The following is a 16,625-nucleotide window of genomic DNA, read 5'->3' as shown; positions in this document are numbered from 1 at the left end:
TACGTATTGGCAGGTCAGCTCCTTATCCACTCAGATAGCTGCTCTGGTTTTGGCCGGGCATTAAAATTATGAATAGAATACTTTATGTGCTTGCAAATGTTTTTGGCACACAGTTCAGAGCGTGATGCATGCTAGTTAGCTAGCTTAGCAATGTAAGTGGCTCAGATAATTTGTCCGGCCAGATAAATTAAGTGAAAGGAGTGTAATCCTCTGATCAACGCAATGCTGGATATCTTTTTTATATTTTAATAGAGCAAAATTTTATAAAATTAGATTACCTGTCATTGTTAGCTAACATAATAGCCATTGTCATTGTGGACAGTATTTATTAGTTCTGCCTGTACTCAACACCATGAGCCTGCTTTTCTATACCTACCATATCTCCAGCTATCAGGAAGATAACTTTCCTTAATACCTTCAAAAGGATCAAAATCTTTAGTACAAAAGTCATCGGCGGACACGGGACGTGCGCTTGGGACAAGAGTAGCGAAAGCACTGACTTGTCTGAGTAATTATGATACTTTGGGTGTATTTCCACTGAGTGCTTCCACTTTCTTTTGAAATGGCCTTAACATTTTCACCCTAAGCTGGGAAAAGGCATTTTATAGACATGTCTGTTTGGACTCCACAGTTTCCAGGGCCTCCCTCATTATCGCCCACAAGTGTTTACAGTGTCTTCATTAGCAGCCAGCTCTCTCATGATAACAAAGCTTAAAAGAAGGCATCAATGGCAGTGATAAGCGTGGACAAACTACTATTTTGGTGAACATAAGTCCCACTGTTTACTCTGGGAGCATGGGAGAGGCTCTTGGGACTGTGGTCCTTATACTGACAGGGGGGTCCTGCAGTTTCAATTCTTACCATCCCAAAGTCTGTTTTCAAGCTGGGAAGAAGGTAAAGTCCACACTAGCATAGCTTCTTAGAAAGACTCTGATTCAAAATGAAGAGCTCCAGAACATTCTTCTTCCAGATGTGTTTGAGTGTAGTGGTTTCTATAGGCTGCTTTACTTGTAAGCCTCTCAGTAATGATGTCCAAGGCAACAACCCAGATGGACTTTACAGGCATCTGTCAGAGGAGGACCTTCTAGAGGAGGAAGACACCAATTCATGGTTGGACAGCCTCATGGGAACCATGAAGGAGGGCTTTCTGAGGAAACTCAACCTGTCAGATGTTCCCCAGAAGCACAGCAAAATCGACCCTCCTCAGTTCATGATGGAGCTCTACAACAAGTATGCCTCAGACAGCTCGGCGGTTCCTCAGTCAGATGTTATACGAAGTTTCGCTGTCCAAGGTATGCATTATATAATCTGCCATGAGTGATTGTTGTGGAAGTGATGGGAGGAAGAGTTCCAAACTCCTGCTGTACAAGATACACACTTAACCATTTGGGGAGATCGTGATCATTTCCTCATGATTATGTCAACTAAAAGCATATTTTGGACATCCTTACATTACCAGTATATAGGTCATAATGTTATACACTTAGCCATGTTGACTTTATCAGTATTGCTGACTGATCATAGATACAAAAGTTTAAAACACGTGTAAGGAAAGTTTGGTTTCTGTTGACATGTTACTGCTGCTCCAGATGATTTACTGTCATCTTCAATTTACTGTAGAGATCTAAAAAATAAAAAAATATCCATGAGTCAGATTTAGAAGTAAAAAGAACCTGACAACAGTCATATTTTTACAGTTGGTCAAAAAAGAGGTTTGGTGGCAGATGGTTCTTGAAAGGGAAGAAAACTATAGCATGAAGTCACAAAAAACAATCTGTTGGAAAGTGGATTATTTCAACATTTTCTAAAATCCGGAACTTGAAATTTCACAAAATGTATGTAAACTGAATTCAAGCTACTTTATGTCAATTAATGAATACCCCTTGAGATACAATGTTTTGTTGTCTTTGTCCTCAAACCTAATTGACGTGCATGTTATGCACATCATAAATTTGTTCAATATTTTTTCATAGTGTTAAAACATTTGGAAATGCTCAGCTACTATTGTGAGGATTACAGTGATGCCGGTATTTGGTTAGACTCTTTCTCTCAGATTGTTCTGTCTGAGTTATTTTCATTAGTTACTTCATCCAAACCATCAACATGTTTATTAGACCCCATTCCTACCAGCCTGCTCAAGGAAGCCCTACCATTATTTAATGCTTTGATCTTAAATATGATCAATCTATCTTTATTAGTTGGCTATGTACCACAGGCTTTTAAGGTGGCAGTAATTAAACCATTACTTAAAAAGCCATCACTTGACCCAGCTATCTTAGCTAATTATAGGCCAATCTCCAAGCTTCCTTTTCTCTCAAAAATTCTAAGACTAAGATTAATTATGGAGTTCCACAAGGTTCTGTGCTAGGACCAATTTTATTCACTTTATACATGCTTCCCTTAGGCAGTATTATTAGACGGCATTGCTTAAATTTTCATTGTTACACAGATGATACCCAGCTTTATCTATCCATGAAGCCAGAGGACACACACCAATTAGCTAAACTGCAGGATTGTCTTACAGACATAAAGACATGGATGACCTCTAATTTCCTGCTTTTAAACTCAGATAAAACTGAAGTTATTGTACTTGGCCCCACAAATCTTAGAAACATGGTGTCTAACCAGATCCTTACTCTGGATGGCATTACCCTGACCTCTAGTAATACTGTGAGAAATCTTGGAGTCATTTTTGATCAGGATATGTCATTCAAAGCGCATATTAAACAAATATGTAGGACTGCTTTTTTGCATTTACGCAATATCTCTAAAATTAGAAAGGTCTTGTCTCAGAGTGATGCTGAAAAACTAATTCATGCATTTATTTCCTCTAGGCTGGACTATTGTAATTCATTATTATCAGGTTGTCCTAAAAGTTCCCTGAAAAGCCTTCAGTTAATTCAAAATGCTGCAGCTAGAGTACTAACGGGGACTAGAAGGAGAGAGCATATCTCACCCATATTGGCCTCTCTTCATTGGCTTCCTGTTAATTCTAGAATAGAATTTAAAATTCTTCTTCTTACTTATAAGGTTTTGAATAATCAGGTCCCATCTTATCTTAGGGACCTCATAGTACCATATCACCCCAATAGAGCGCTTTGCTCTCAGACTGCAGGCTTACTTGTAGTTCCTAGGGTTTTTAAGAGTAGAATGGGAGGCAGAGCCTTCAGCTTTCAGGCTCCTCTCCTGTGGAACCAGCTCCCAATTCAGATCAGGGAGACAGACACCCTCTCTACTTTTAAGATAAGGCTTAAAACTTTCCTTTTTGCTAAAGCTTATAGTTAGGGCTGGATCGAGTGACCCTGAACCATCCCTTAGTTATGCTGCTATAGACTTAGACTGCTGGTGGGTTCCCATGATGCACTGAGTGTTTCTTTCTCTTTTTGCTCTGTATGCACCACTCTGCATTTAATCATTAGTGATTGATCTCTGCTCCCCTCCACAGCATGTCTTTTTCCTGGTTCTCTCCCTCAGCCCCAACCAGTCCCAGCAGAAGACTGCCCCTCCCTGAGCCTGGTTCTGCTGGAAGTTTCTTCCTGTTAAAAGGGAGTTTTTCCTTCCCACTGTCGCCAAGTGCTTGCTCACAGGGGGTCGTTTTGACCGTTGGGGTTTTTACGTAATTATTGTATGGCTTTGCCTTACAATATAAAGCGCCTTGGGGCAACTGTTTGTTGTGATTTGGCGCTATATAAATAAAATTGATTTGATTTGATAACAGCTAATTAGTGATGCTATGCTAACTACATATTGCATGAATTACAGTATTCTTGAAAACAGCAAGATGCACAGCATACATCTGTTCAACATTTTTCATAGTGTTAAAAAATTTGGAAACAATCAACCACTATTGTGTGGATAATAGCTAGTTAGCGATGCTATGCTAGCTACATATTGTATGAATGATAGTATTCTTAAAAAAAATAGCGCGATGCACAACATAAATTTGTTCAACATTTTTTGATAGTGCTGAAATATTTCGAAACACTCAACCACTATTGTGAGGATAACAGCTAATTAGCAATGCTATGCAAGCTACATATTACATGAATAACAGTATTCTTAAAAAATAGTGGGAGCACAACGTAAATTTGTTCAACATTTTTTGATAGTGTTAAAATATTTGGAAACAATCAACCACTATTGTGAGGATAATAGCTAGTTAGCAGTGCTATGCTAGCTACATATTTTATGAATGATAGTATTTTTAAAAAATAGCAGGATGCACAACATAAATTTGTTCAACATTTTTTTGATAGTGTTAAAATATTTGGAAACACTCAACCACTATTGTGAGGATAGCAACTAATTGGCGAAGCTATGCTAGCTACATATAGTATGAATGACAGTGTTCTTGAAAACAGCAGTTTGTTTTGAGTTGTAGGTTTTACCATTAACTGTAAGATCCCTATGAGAGCTGTTCTACAGCCAGAAGGACAAAGTTCATAGATCTTTAAACGTAGATGCTGCCAGATAAAACAGCAGATTTTTGGAGCTGTAAATCAGATTTCAGCTGGGATTCTTTTTCAATTGCATGAACTGGTTGCTCAGATAGTTTATCTAATGGGGAAATATAGCTTGATAGGGAAATAACTTTGAGGCAGGTCAGTAACAAAGGAAAACTGGTAAAGAAAAACATAATGGCAGAATGGAAATAATTGCAGTGATAAGTTTGCTAGCAGATCGAAGACTAAATAGGCAATTGTACAGAACGACGTTACTTCAATGTTAATTTCTGCTTTGAAAGATTAGAATACTTGTATTTTTGTTTTCAGGAAAATTGTTACATATTGAATAGTGGCTCAAACTCTGTAATGTTTTAATGTAAATTGTTTTTATCTTGTATTTTTAACAGATACCATTCAGTCAGCAAGAAATGGTACAAAGACAAGACACAGACTCCTGTTCAATGTCAGCATACCCAAACATGAGAAGATCATCACTGCTGAATTACAGCTGTTCTTCTTTCCGGATGTAAGGTCAAGGGTTATCTCCCGTACTTTCAAGGCCACTGTCAAGGTCTATGAAGTGGATTACAACATGTGTGAACCCACAACCCAACTGCTAGTTGGTAAAGAGGTGACTGCCTCACAGAGCGTGTGGGAAACGTTCGATGTGACTGCCGCGATTCAAAGGTGGATCAAAGTGGGCCACAGTGCTTGTGGGTTTGATGTTGCAGTGGTTTGGAAGGACTGTGGGAATCATGCAAATGGAAAAGGAGGAGCTGGCTGTTTGGATATGAGCATCTCCATTAGCGGTAATACTTCGGCGGCTTTAATCATTTTCTCCAATGATCTGGATAGCAGGAGAAAAGAGACAAAGAAAGAGATAAAAGAGATGATCCTCCATGAAGAAGAAGGCATCTTACACTTGGGCGCAGACTGGAACAGAGAATATCAAATGCCAAAGGAGATCCCCAAAGCTCTGAATCCGCAGCGGAAGAAAAGGAGGGCAGAGAGGGAATACTGTCGACGGACCTCACTTAAGGTCAACTTCCGAGACATTGGCTGGGACTCCTGGATCGTGGCACCACCAGAATATGATGCCTTTGAATGTCGGGGTCAATGTTACTACCCACTGACTGCTGAATCAACACCGTCCAAACATGCACTCATCCAGGCACTGATGAACATCAGGAACCCCAAGCAAACCAACATGGCGTGTTGCGTTCCAATCAGACTGGATCCCATCACAGTCATGTACAAAGAGAACGGTCGCATAACCATAAGATACTTATACGAAGACATGAAGGTGGCAGAATGTGGCTGCAGGTAGTCAGAGATGATTGCTTTTCCCTGAAAGTGATCATTTTAATGCTGCTTTTCATTCAGTGTTGGAAGTCAGAATTTTAAAGCTTGGAAGTTCACAATAACAACTTCTAAGACAAAGCCTCCAATGGCCGAACAGAAAGGACCTTCCAAATGGTATTCCCAAGTTATTCCTTTGTTATGTCAATGATACGTCATCAGTCATCACACAAAGTTTAAGACAAATGTAAAAGGAAGGACATGTATTTTATATGTGCAATTTCAGGGTTATTGTAATTTTAATATGCATTTAAATTCACTGTAAACACAAGAAGTCATTCATTCATTCATTTCCTGTACCCACTTACTCCAATCAAGGGTCACGGGGGGCTGGAGCCTATCCCAGCAGTCATACTGCGTGAGGCGGAGTACATCCTGGACTGGACGCCAGTCTGTCGCAGGGTCACATATAGACAGATAAAAACAGTCACACTTTAAAGTACCCAGGTCACCAAACCTGAATGTCTTTGAAAGTGGGAGGAAAGCCAGAGCACCTGGAGCAAACCCACACGAACATGGGGAGAACATGCAAAGTCCACACAGAAAGGACTGGGCGGGAAGCAGTCCCACAACCTTCTTGCTGTGAGACAACAGTGCTAAGCACTAAATCACCGTGTTACCGCCACAAAAAGGCAGAATCACAGAAATACTGAACTGTCAATATACAGTAGTGTTCAGAATAATAGTAGTGCTATGTGACTAAAAAGATTAATCCAGGGTTTGAGTATATTTCTTATTGTTACATGGGAAACAAGGTACCAGTAGATTCAGTAGATTCTCACAAATCCAACAAGACCAAGCATTCATGATATGCACACTCTTAAGGCTATGAAATTGGGCTATTAGTAAAAAAAAGTAGAAAAGGGGGTGTTCACAATAATAGTAGCATCTGTTGTTGATGCTACAAACTCAAAACTATTATGTTCAAACTGCTTTTTTAGCAATCCTGTGAATCACTAAACTAGTATTTAGTTGTATAACCACAGTTTTTCATGATTTCTTCACATCTGCGAGGCATTAATTTTGTTGGTTTGGAACCAAGATTTTGCTGGTTTACTAGTGTGCTTGGGGTCATTGTCTTGTTGAAACACCCATTTCAAGGCCATGTCCTCTTCACCATAAGGCAACATGACCTCTTCAAGTATTTTGACATATCCAAACTGATCCATGATACCTGGTATGTGATATATAGGCCCAACACCATAGTAGGAGAAACATGCCCATATCATGATGCTTGCACCACCATGCTTCACTGTCTTCACTGTGAACTGTGGCTTGAATTCAGAGTTTGGGGGTCATCTCACAAACTGTCTGTGGCCCTTGGACCCAGAACAATTTTACTCTCATCAGTCCACAAAATATTCCTCCATTTCTCTTTAGGCCAGTTGATGTGTCCTTTGGCAAATTGTAACCTCTTCTGCACATGTCCTTTATTTAACAACCGCAGACCACGTGTAACCACACCAGCCCAGGACCTCCACATTCACCTCCAAGATCGTCTGAGACCAACCACTCGGACAGCTGCTGAAACAATCGGTTTGCATAACCAAAGAATTTCTGCACAAACTGTCAGAAACCGTCTCAGGGAAGCTCATCTGCATGCTCGTCGTCCTCATCGGGGTCTCGACCTGACTCCAGTTGGTCATCGTAACCGACTTGAGTGGGCAAATGCTCACATTCGCTGGCGTTTGGCACGTTGGAGAGGTGTTCTCTTCACAGATGAATCCTGGTTCACACTGTTCAGGGCAGATGGCAGACAGCGTGTGTGCCGTCATGTGGGTGAGCGGTTTTCTGATGTCAATGTTGTGGATCGAGTGGCCCATGGTGGCGGTGGGGTTATGGTATGGGCAGGCGTCTGTTATGGACAAAGAACACAGGTGCATTTTATTGATGGCATTTTGAATGCACAGAGATACCGTGACGAGATCCTGAGGCCCACTGTTGTGCCATACATCCAAGAACATCACCTCATGTTGCAGCAGGATAATGCACGGCCCCATGTTTCAAGGATCTGTACACAATTCTTGGAAGCTGAAAATGTCCCAGTTCTTGCATGGCCGGCATACTCACCGGACATGTCACCCATTGAGCATGTTTGGGATGCTCTGGACCGGCATATACGACAGCGTGTGCCAATTCCTGCCAATATCCAGCAACTTCACACAGCCATTGAAGAGGAGTGGACCAACATTCCACAGGCCACAATTGACAACCTGATCAACTCTATGCGAAGGAGATGTGTTGCACTGCATGAGGCAAATGGTGGTCACACCAGATACTGACTGGTATCCCCCCCCCCCAATAAAACAAAACTGCACCTTTCAGAGTGGCCTTTTATTGTGGGCAGTCTAAGGCACACCTGTGCACTAATCATGGTGTCTAATCAGCATCTTGATATGGCACACCTGTGAGGTGGGATGGATTATCTCAGCAAAGGAGAAGTGCTCACTATCACAGATTTAGACTGGTTTGTGAACAATATTTGAGGGAAATGGTGATATTGTGTATGTGGAAAAGTTTTAGATCTTTGAGTTCATCTCATACAAAATGGGAGCAAAACCAAAAGTGTTGCGTTTATATTTTTGTTGAGTGTGTATATATATATATATATATATATATATATATATATATATATATATATATATATATATATATACACACACACACACACACACGCATTCACAACAATGTAACAATGTATTTTCATAACAGGAACAAAATTTTACAGTTGACTTGGCAGGATGTTATTACTGTTATTACTAATATTACAGTTCAGGTGAAAATCTTCTGCTTGTCTCTTTGTAAATATGATCGACTGTACATTACATTGGTGCCAATTCACTCAAAATTTACTATTTACTCTCAGTATTTCTCTTCTGTTGAGCAACATATGTGCAGTTTTAAAATCATGTCGTATATATATATATATATATATATATATATATATATATATATATATATATATATATATATATATATATATATATATGTGTGTGTGTGTGTGTGTGTGTGTGTGTGTGTGTGTGTGTGTGTGTGTGTGTGTGTGAAATGTGACTTGTTGCTTTTGTTAAATTGTTTATTCTACTCAAAAGCTAGAACCAAATAAATAAAGGAAATAATAATTCAGAAATGTAACTTATGTTAATCTATTGTTTGTTATAAGTAATAATAAATTATTCCAATCTATATATTATTGCCACATACTTTCATATTTCTTATCAGGGCATGATGTGTTGTGCAAATAACTGAAGTGACCGTCTTCTAGTTATCCTTATCAGACCAAACAAACGAGGGCGGAAATTCACAAAGACACTTGGATGTACTTCATCTAACTGAAAATAATTGCTCTCGTTTAAAAATAACACAAGTATTTTAAAAAGAATCCACTTCAACATATTTTTACAGCCAAGAAAATAATTGGCTCAATATAGTGTCATGATACGGTCTAATTCCATGGATCTGTTTCTGTTGTCATTCCGTCTGTCATTTGTAGTGGTTGAACTTCGGATTCAGGAGGAGCAGTGTGGTTTTCGTCCTGGTCACAGCACACTGGACCAGCTCTACACGCTCCATCGGGTGCTCGAGGGTTCATGGGAGTTCGCCCAACCAGTCCACATGTGTTTTGTGGATCTGGAGAAGGCATTCGACCGTGTCCCTCAGGGCACCCTGTGGGGAGTGCTCCGGGAGTACGGGGTCCTGGGGGCCTTTGCTAAGGGCTATCTGGACCCTGTACGACCGCAGCAGGAGCTTGGTTCGCATTGCCGGTAGTAAGTCAAACCTGTTTCCAGTGCATGTTGGCCTCCGCCAGGGCTGCCCTTTGTCACCGGTTCTGTTCATTATTTTTATGGACAGAATTTCTAGGCGCAGCCAGGGTGTAGAGGGGGTCTGGTTTGGGAACCACAAAATCTCGTCTCTGCTGTTTGCGGACGATGTGGTTCTGTTGGCTTCGTCAAATCAGGACCTTCAGCATGCACTGGGGCGGTTTGCAGCCGAGTGTGAAGCGTCCGGGATGAAAATCAGCACCTCCAAATCCGAGGCCATGGTTCTCGACCGGAAAAAGGTGCTTTGCTCTCTTCAGGTCGGTGGAGTGTCCTTGCCTCAAGTGGAGGAGTTTAAGTATCTCGGGGTCTTGTTCACGAGTGAGGGACGGATGGAGCATGAGATCGATAAACGGATCGGTGCAGCATCTGCAGTGATGCGGTCGCTGTATCGGATCGTCGTGGTGAAGAGAGAGCTGAGTAGGGGGGCAAAGCTCTCGATTTACCGATCGATCTACGTTCCGATCCTCACCTATGGTCATGAGATTTGGCTCATGACCAAAAGAACGAGATCACGAGTACAAGCGGCCGAGATGAGTTTCCTCCACAGGGTGGCTGGGTGCTCCCTTAGAGATAGGGTGAGGAGCTCGGTCACTCGGGAGGAGCTCGGAGTCGAGCTGCTGCTCCTCCACATTGAAAGGAGTCAGGTGAGGTGGCTCAGGCATCTCTTCCGGATGCCCCCTGGACACCTCGCTGGAGAGGTGTTCCGGGCACATTGGGAGGAGGCCCCAGGGAAGACCCAGGACACGCTGGAGGGACTACATCTCTCGGCTGGCTTGGGAACGCCTTGGGGTTCCCCTGGAGTAGCTGGGGGAGGTGTGTGTGGATCGGGAGGTCTGGGCGGTTTTGCTTGAGCTGCTGCCCCCGCGACCCGACTCCAGATAAAGCGGAAGAAAATGGATGGATGGATGGATGGATGGATGGATGGACGGATGGATGGATGGATGGATGGATGGATGGATGGATGGATGGATGGATGGATGGATTTGTAGAAGCTGCAGTTCTGTTATCATCCACTACACCATATTGACCTGAACCTCATTCCAACACAGTGATTATTCCTGGTGAACCAGCTTTCCTTAGTCAGGCCACAGTGTATTTTATAAAAACATCAGACAAAAGAGCCTGTTGTGTAAATGTTTGCTGTATACTCCATATTCTAATCCAATTACATTTTTTCTACAAATCTGATTGGTTAATCATGTGAGATTTCAGACTGTATAATACTGGAGTAACGGTAGCAAAATATTTATCCGTTTCAAATTTGGATGTATTACTCCGCGCCCTGACCTGTGTTCTGACGAGATGTCATTCCTGTCAAATGTCATTCCTGTCGTTCGCACGCATGTGCAATATTGTCGGGACACAGAACTGTTGATTTATGCGACGAGATGCACAATTAGAAAGAACACCGGCTGTGCGCACTGCTAGCTGTTAGCTCTGTTAGCTGTTAGCGCTATTAGCTGACAGCAAGCGAAAGTCGCATACTGCCGCCACCACCAAAATGGGTGAAATGGGTGAAAGTACTGATGTGGATTCTAATACACTGTTTCACATGTGATGGATTTGATGGATTTTCACATTTTATGGATTAGTCCGTGCTCTGACCGCTGTTGCAGCGACGCTGCATCACAGTAAGCCTCGCCGACCGAATTACCTACAGAAAAATAAACCGTGCAAATGATGGAATTGGATTAGAATGGGAATAACCCCTTGTGTCTGATGATTTGTGGCCGTTCATGCTGTTATACGGTCACAAATATCCGTTTTACTCCTCAAGCTCAGTTTGCAACCGTATAAACTGCATAAACATCCATAAATCATCAGACTCAACAGGGTTATTCCCTAAATAAAAGCACTTTTAATGACACTACAACTTATATAAAAGTGGCTGTAAATCATTTCAACATGTAATGATAGAAGCATATTCTCCTAGTAGCATGAAATGGTATAAGTGGTTTTTCCTTGTAGCATAAAATGTATAAGGGATTTCTCCTAGTCACGTGAAACAGTATAAGCGGTTTCTCTGTGAAACAATATAAGTGGGTACTAGTTGCGTGAAAAGGTATAAACAGTTTCTCCTGGTTGAGTGAACCAGTATAAGTGGGTTCTCCAAGTTGCATGAAAAGGTATAAGCCAAAGACATTCCAGAAAGGGTGAAGAGGGTGCAGGTTTTCTTTGCAGCCACTGACTTCAGCAGGTGATTTCACTGATGAACTCATCCCATCTGTTCAAAGTGATGTTAATCAGTGAAATTTTTTCTAGTAGCATGAAACTGTGCAGTCGGTTTCTTCTAGTAGCGTGAAACAGTGTAAGCGGTTTCTCCTAGTAGCACATAACAGGGTAAGCAGTGCCGGTTTCTCCTAGTAGCGTGAAATGGTGTAAGCGGTTCCTCCTAGTAGCGAAACAGTGTAAGCGGTTTCTCCTAGTAGCACATAACAGGGTAAGCAGTGCCGGTTTCTCCTAGTAGCAAAACTGTGTAAGTGGTTTCTCCTAGTAGCACATAACAGGGTAAGCAGTGCCGGTTTCTCCTAGTAGTGTGAAACGGTGTAAACGGTTTCTCCCAGTAGCGTGAAACTGTGTAAGCGGTTTCTCCTAGTAGCGTGAAATGGTGTAAACGGTTTCTCCTAGTAGCGTGAAACGGTGTAAGCGGTTTCTCCTAGTAGCGTGAATGGTGTAAGCGGTTTCTTCTAGTAGCGAAACGGTGTAATCGGTTTCTCCTACTAGCACATAACAGGGTAAGCGGTGCCGGTTTCTCCTTGTAGCGTGAAACGGTCGGTGTAAGCAATTTCTCCTAGTAGCGGGAAATGGTGTAAGCAGTTTCTCCTAGTAGCGAAATGGTGTAATTGATTTCTCCTAGTAGCACATAACAGGGTAAGCAGTGCCGGTTTCTCCTAGTAGCATGAAACGGTGTAAGCGGTTTCTCCTAGTAGCGTGAAATGGTGTAAGCGGTTTCTCCTAGTAGCGAAACGGTGTAATCGTTTTCTCCTAGTAGCACATAATAGGGTAAGCGGTGCCGGTTTCTCCTCGTAGCGTGAAATGGTCGGTGTAAGCGATTTCTCCTAGTAGCGTGAAATGGTGTAAGTGGTGTCTCCTAGTAGTGAAATGGTGTAATCGGTTTCTCCTAGTAGCACATAACAGGGTAAGCGGTGCCGGTTTCTCCTCATAGCGTGAAACGGTGTAAGTGATTTCTCCCAGTAGTGTGGTTTTTGTTGAAGCAACTGTTGTTTTGTTTCCATTTTTCATGCATTGAATTAAAAGATACAACATTCCTTCTGTGCACACAAAAGGCGTATTCTTCTCAAATTTTGTTCACCAATTTATTACAATACATCTTCGTGAGCACTTCACCTTTGCCAAAGAGAATCTGTCCAGCTGGCAGGTTTGGCGAATCAAAATGCTGAATAAACAACATGATTATTGCAGAGATGTGCGTCGGACTGGTCAGAGTCAAGGCTCACTCTAAGATGTTGCAGTTTGATCAAACAGCACAATGACACTGATGTCTGGTCCATCCCCACATCTCTAAAATAACCATTTATGTGCCGCGACAGGTGACACATGGGCATAGAAGTAAATATACATACGCATGTCTGTAATGGTGTTTTTTAAAACCAGATTCCGATCTACATGTTTCCAAATGGCTTCACCACTTGTCAACAAATTGTGTAACAATGCAGTCAGTGAACTGACCCAGACATGACCTCTTAAACCTAATGACAGAGCTGAAATACTCCGCCACGGCAACAGCAGACAAAAGCTAAATTCAGATTTTGATCAGGCCTTTGCACCACTCTCACTGGGCGGTTTTGCGGGTTGTACTTGATTTCGCATTTGACACTCAAACGATGCAAACTGCAAGTGATTTGAGTAATATCTGTAGTATCTTTTGAACAAATACGACTGAACGTAAGAACCCAAATGTATTATGGCTGTGCGACACTAACTTAGAAATTACATTGGTTTCGTTTGTAATTTTCTTTTATGTCTGTTATTGTCTGCTGGCTGAAGCGCCACAGTTAATGCGATTAAAGGTTTATTGGAGAGAAAAGCCTCTTATACCGACGCTGTCCAAAAAACCCACAACAGTGAAAATGCTCCCTCCTCCAAATGCCACTATCTCTCTACGCAGACATATGAACTGAAACCGCCCATTAAAAGAGGAGCCGGAGAAGTTCTCGATTCATTAATGAAGTTGAAGAAAATGGCAGCGGTGCGATGCCAATCACTACTGGTGATGCTTCTCTTGTGCACTACCTTAGCCAACTCCACATTCCAGTCTACCTTGGTGTTAGATATGGCTAAGCTACTGCTGGAAAACTACTGTTTCCCTGAGAACCTGGTTGGGATGCAGGAGGCCATCCAGCAAGCCATTAACAGTGGAGAAATCCTACAGATTACTGACAGGAAAACCTTGGCAAAAGTGCTCACGGACGGAGTGCAAGGGGCGCTGAACGATCCACGGCTGACTGTATCATATGAGCCAAATTTCGTCCAAGTGATGCCACCGGTGCTGCTGTCCTTACCCCAAGAACAGCTGATCCGGCTGGTGAGGAACTCTGTCAAACTGGATATCTTGGAAAATAACGTGGGATATCTGCGGCTAGATCGGATCATAGGAGAGGAAACCACAGCGAAACTTGGGTCCCTGCTGAGAAATAACATCTGGGACAAAGTTGCTCACACATCTTCTTTGATCTTTGACCTACGATACAGCACAACTGGAGACTTGTCTGGAGTACCTTTCCTAATCTCCTATTTTTCAGACCCCGGGCGCCTCGTCCATATTGACACAGTCTATGACAGACCCTCTAATACAACCAAGGAACTGTGGACGCTGTCATCAATAATGGGACAACGGTATGGGATGAAGAAGGATGTGATTATTTTGACAAGCAAGCGTACCGCGGGGGCTGCTGAGGCTGTGGCATACACACTAAAACATTTAAAGAGAGCCGTCATAGTTGGAGAGAGGACTGCTGGTGGGGCAGTAAAAGTCCGGAAGATTAAAATTGGCCGTTCTACCTTTTATATAACAATTCCAGTGGCAAGATCTGTAAGTTCAATCACCGGCCAGAGCTGGGAAGTTAGCGGTGTTTCTCCATCTGTCAATGTCATTGCCAAGGAAGCCCTGGGCAAAGCCAAGTCCCTTCTGGCTATAAGGAGTTCCATTCCAAAGGTGGTGCACAGGATCTCAGATGTAATTAGGAGGTTTTATGCATTTATGGACAGAGTTCCGGTTCTTCTTCAATGCCTGCAATCTATAGATTTATTATCTGTTGTTTCTGAGGAGGACCTTGCAGTCCAACTCAACCAAGATCTCCAGAATGTCTCTGAAGACCCATGACTGGTCATCAAACATGTACAAGACAGCACTGTCATCACTGAAGAGGATCAGGACAAAGTGCCAGATGATCTGGAATCATTAGAGACACTGTTCAAGGTGGAAATTTTAGCAGGCAATACTGGCTATCTCCGATTTGACAAATTTGTTGAAACATCTGCAGTTGATAATTTGGAAGAGTTCATGGCTAAAAAGGTGTGGGAGCCACTTAAAGATACTAAAAACCTGATCATTGATCTATGCTTTAACATTGGTGGGTCATCAGCCTTCTTAGCCGTTATGCTCTCTTATCTGCAGGACACGTCACAGAAACATCACTTTTTCACAATATACGACAGAATTCAGAACACCACAACAGCATATAACTCTGTGCCTGGAATTACAGGCTCAACTTATGGCTCCAACCGTGGGGTTTACGTGTTGACCAGCTACTACACCGCAAGTGTTGGTGAAGAGTTTGCCTACTTGACACAGTCACTGCATCATGCCACAGTCATTGGTGAAATTACGTCTGGGATCTCGATGCACTCAAAGACATTCCAAGTTGAGGGCAGGAACATTGCCGTCAGTGTTCCTTACATAAACTTTATCGACAACAGTGGGGAGTGCTGGCTTGGGGGTGGTGTCGTTCCTGATGCTATCGTGCTCGCTGAAGAAGCTGTAGCTCACGTTCATGAGATTATAGACTTTCACCAACAGCTTGGATCCCTTATAGAAGGAACAGTGCAGCTGCTGGAAAAATATTATGCAATTCCTGAGGTGGCAGTAAAGGTCAGAAAGGTACTGTTGAGCAAATGGACCAAGGGTTTGAATCTCTGGCATCACAGTTGACAGCGGACATCAAAGAGACTTCAGGTGATCACCGCCTCCATATATTCTATTGTGAAGTCGAGCCAGAGTCCCTTCAGGAAGTCCCAAAAATTCCAACAGTGGAAGAGGCAGGTTACATCATTGATACTCTGTTTAAAACTGAGATACTTCCAGGCAATGTGGGCTATCTAAGGTTTGATATGATGGCAGATATAGAGATGATAAAAGCCATTGGTCCCCAGCTCATAAAGCTGGTATGGCGCAAGATAGTAAACACAGATGCCCTGATCATTGACATGCGGTACAATACAGGTGGATATTCAACAGCAATTCCACTCCTGTGCTCTTATTTCTTTGATGCCGAACCTTTATGCCACCTTTACACCATCTTCGACCGCTCAACAACCACCATGACAGAGGTCACGACACTGCCCCAGGTCAGGTGTCAATGATATGGCTCTTCCAGGGATGTCTACATCCTCACTAGTCATATGATAGGATCTGCGGCTGAAGCGTTCACTCAAACTATGAAGGACTTGAATCGGGCCACGGTCATTGGGGAGCCGACCACTGGAGGGTCTTTATCAACTGGAACCTACCAGATCGAGGACACCATCCTATACGCTTCCATCCCTAACCAGATTGTTTTGAGCGCCATCACTGGGAAAGCCTGGAGCATTTCAGGGGTGGAGCCTCACATTATTGATCAGGCAAATGATGCTCTTCCCGTAGCACAGAGGATCACAGCAGCACGGCTGCCAGTGAGACAACAAGGGAAATAGTTCCTCGCGGTGTTCCCTTATTTTCTTTAACACCGATGAGTTGATTTGTCTTGTATCTAGTCATTTT

General features: G+C 42.6%; 2 protein-coding genes across 2 annotated transcripts; both read left to right on the top strand.

Moving 5' to 3' along the window:
* The first annotated feature begins 940 nt into the window (after positions 1-940).
* On the top strand, positions 941-5,786 carry gdf2 (growth differentiation factor 2). Its single transcript, XM_034194175.1, has 2 exons — positions 941-1,292; positions 4,853-5,786. The coding sequence occupies exons 1-2, from the start codon at positions 941-943 to the stop codon at positions 5,770-5,772; spliced, it is 1,272 nt and encodes a 423-aa protein (XP_034050066.1). The 3' UTR covers positions 5,773-5,786.
* A 7,939-nt stretch (positions 5,787-13,725) lies between these two features.
* Positions 13,726-16,625, top strand: LOC117531280 (retinol-binding protein 3-like). Its single transcript, XM_034194306.1, is given in 2 exon segments — positions 13,726-15,771; positions 15,774-16,625. Coding segments are annotated over 2 exon segments (2,745 nt in total). The 5' UTR covers positions 13,726-13,811; the 3' UTR covers positions 16,559-16,625.

The sequence above is a fragment of the Thalassophryne amazonica genome, chromosome 18, assembly GCF_902500255.1.
Source record: "Thalassophryne amazonica chromosome 18, fThaAma1.1, whole genome shotgun sequence".
In the NCBI taxonomy this organism is placed as follows: domain Eukaryota; kingdom Metazoa; phylum Chordata; class Actinopteri; order Batrachoidiformes; family Batrachoididae; genus Thalassophryne; species Thalassophryne amazonica.
Note: the sequence above shows the minus strand (reverse complement) of the source record. Positions and strands in the feature narration are given on the sequence as shown.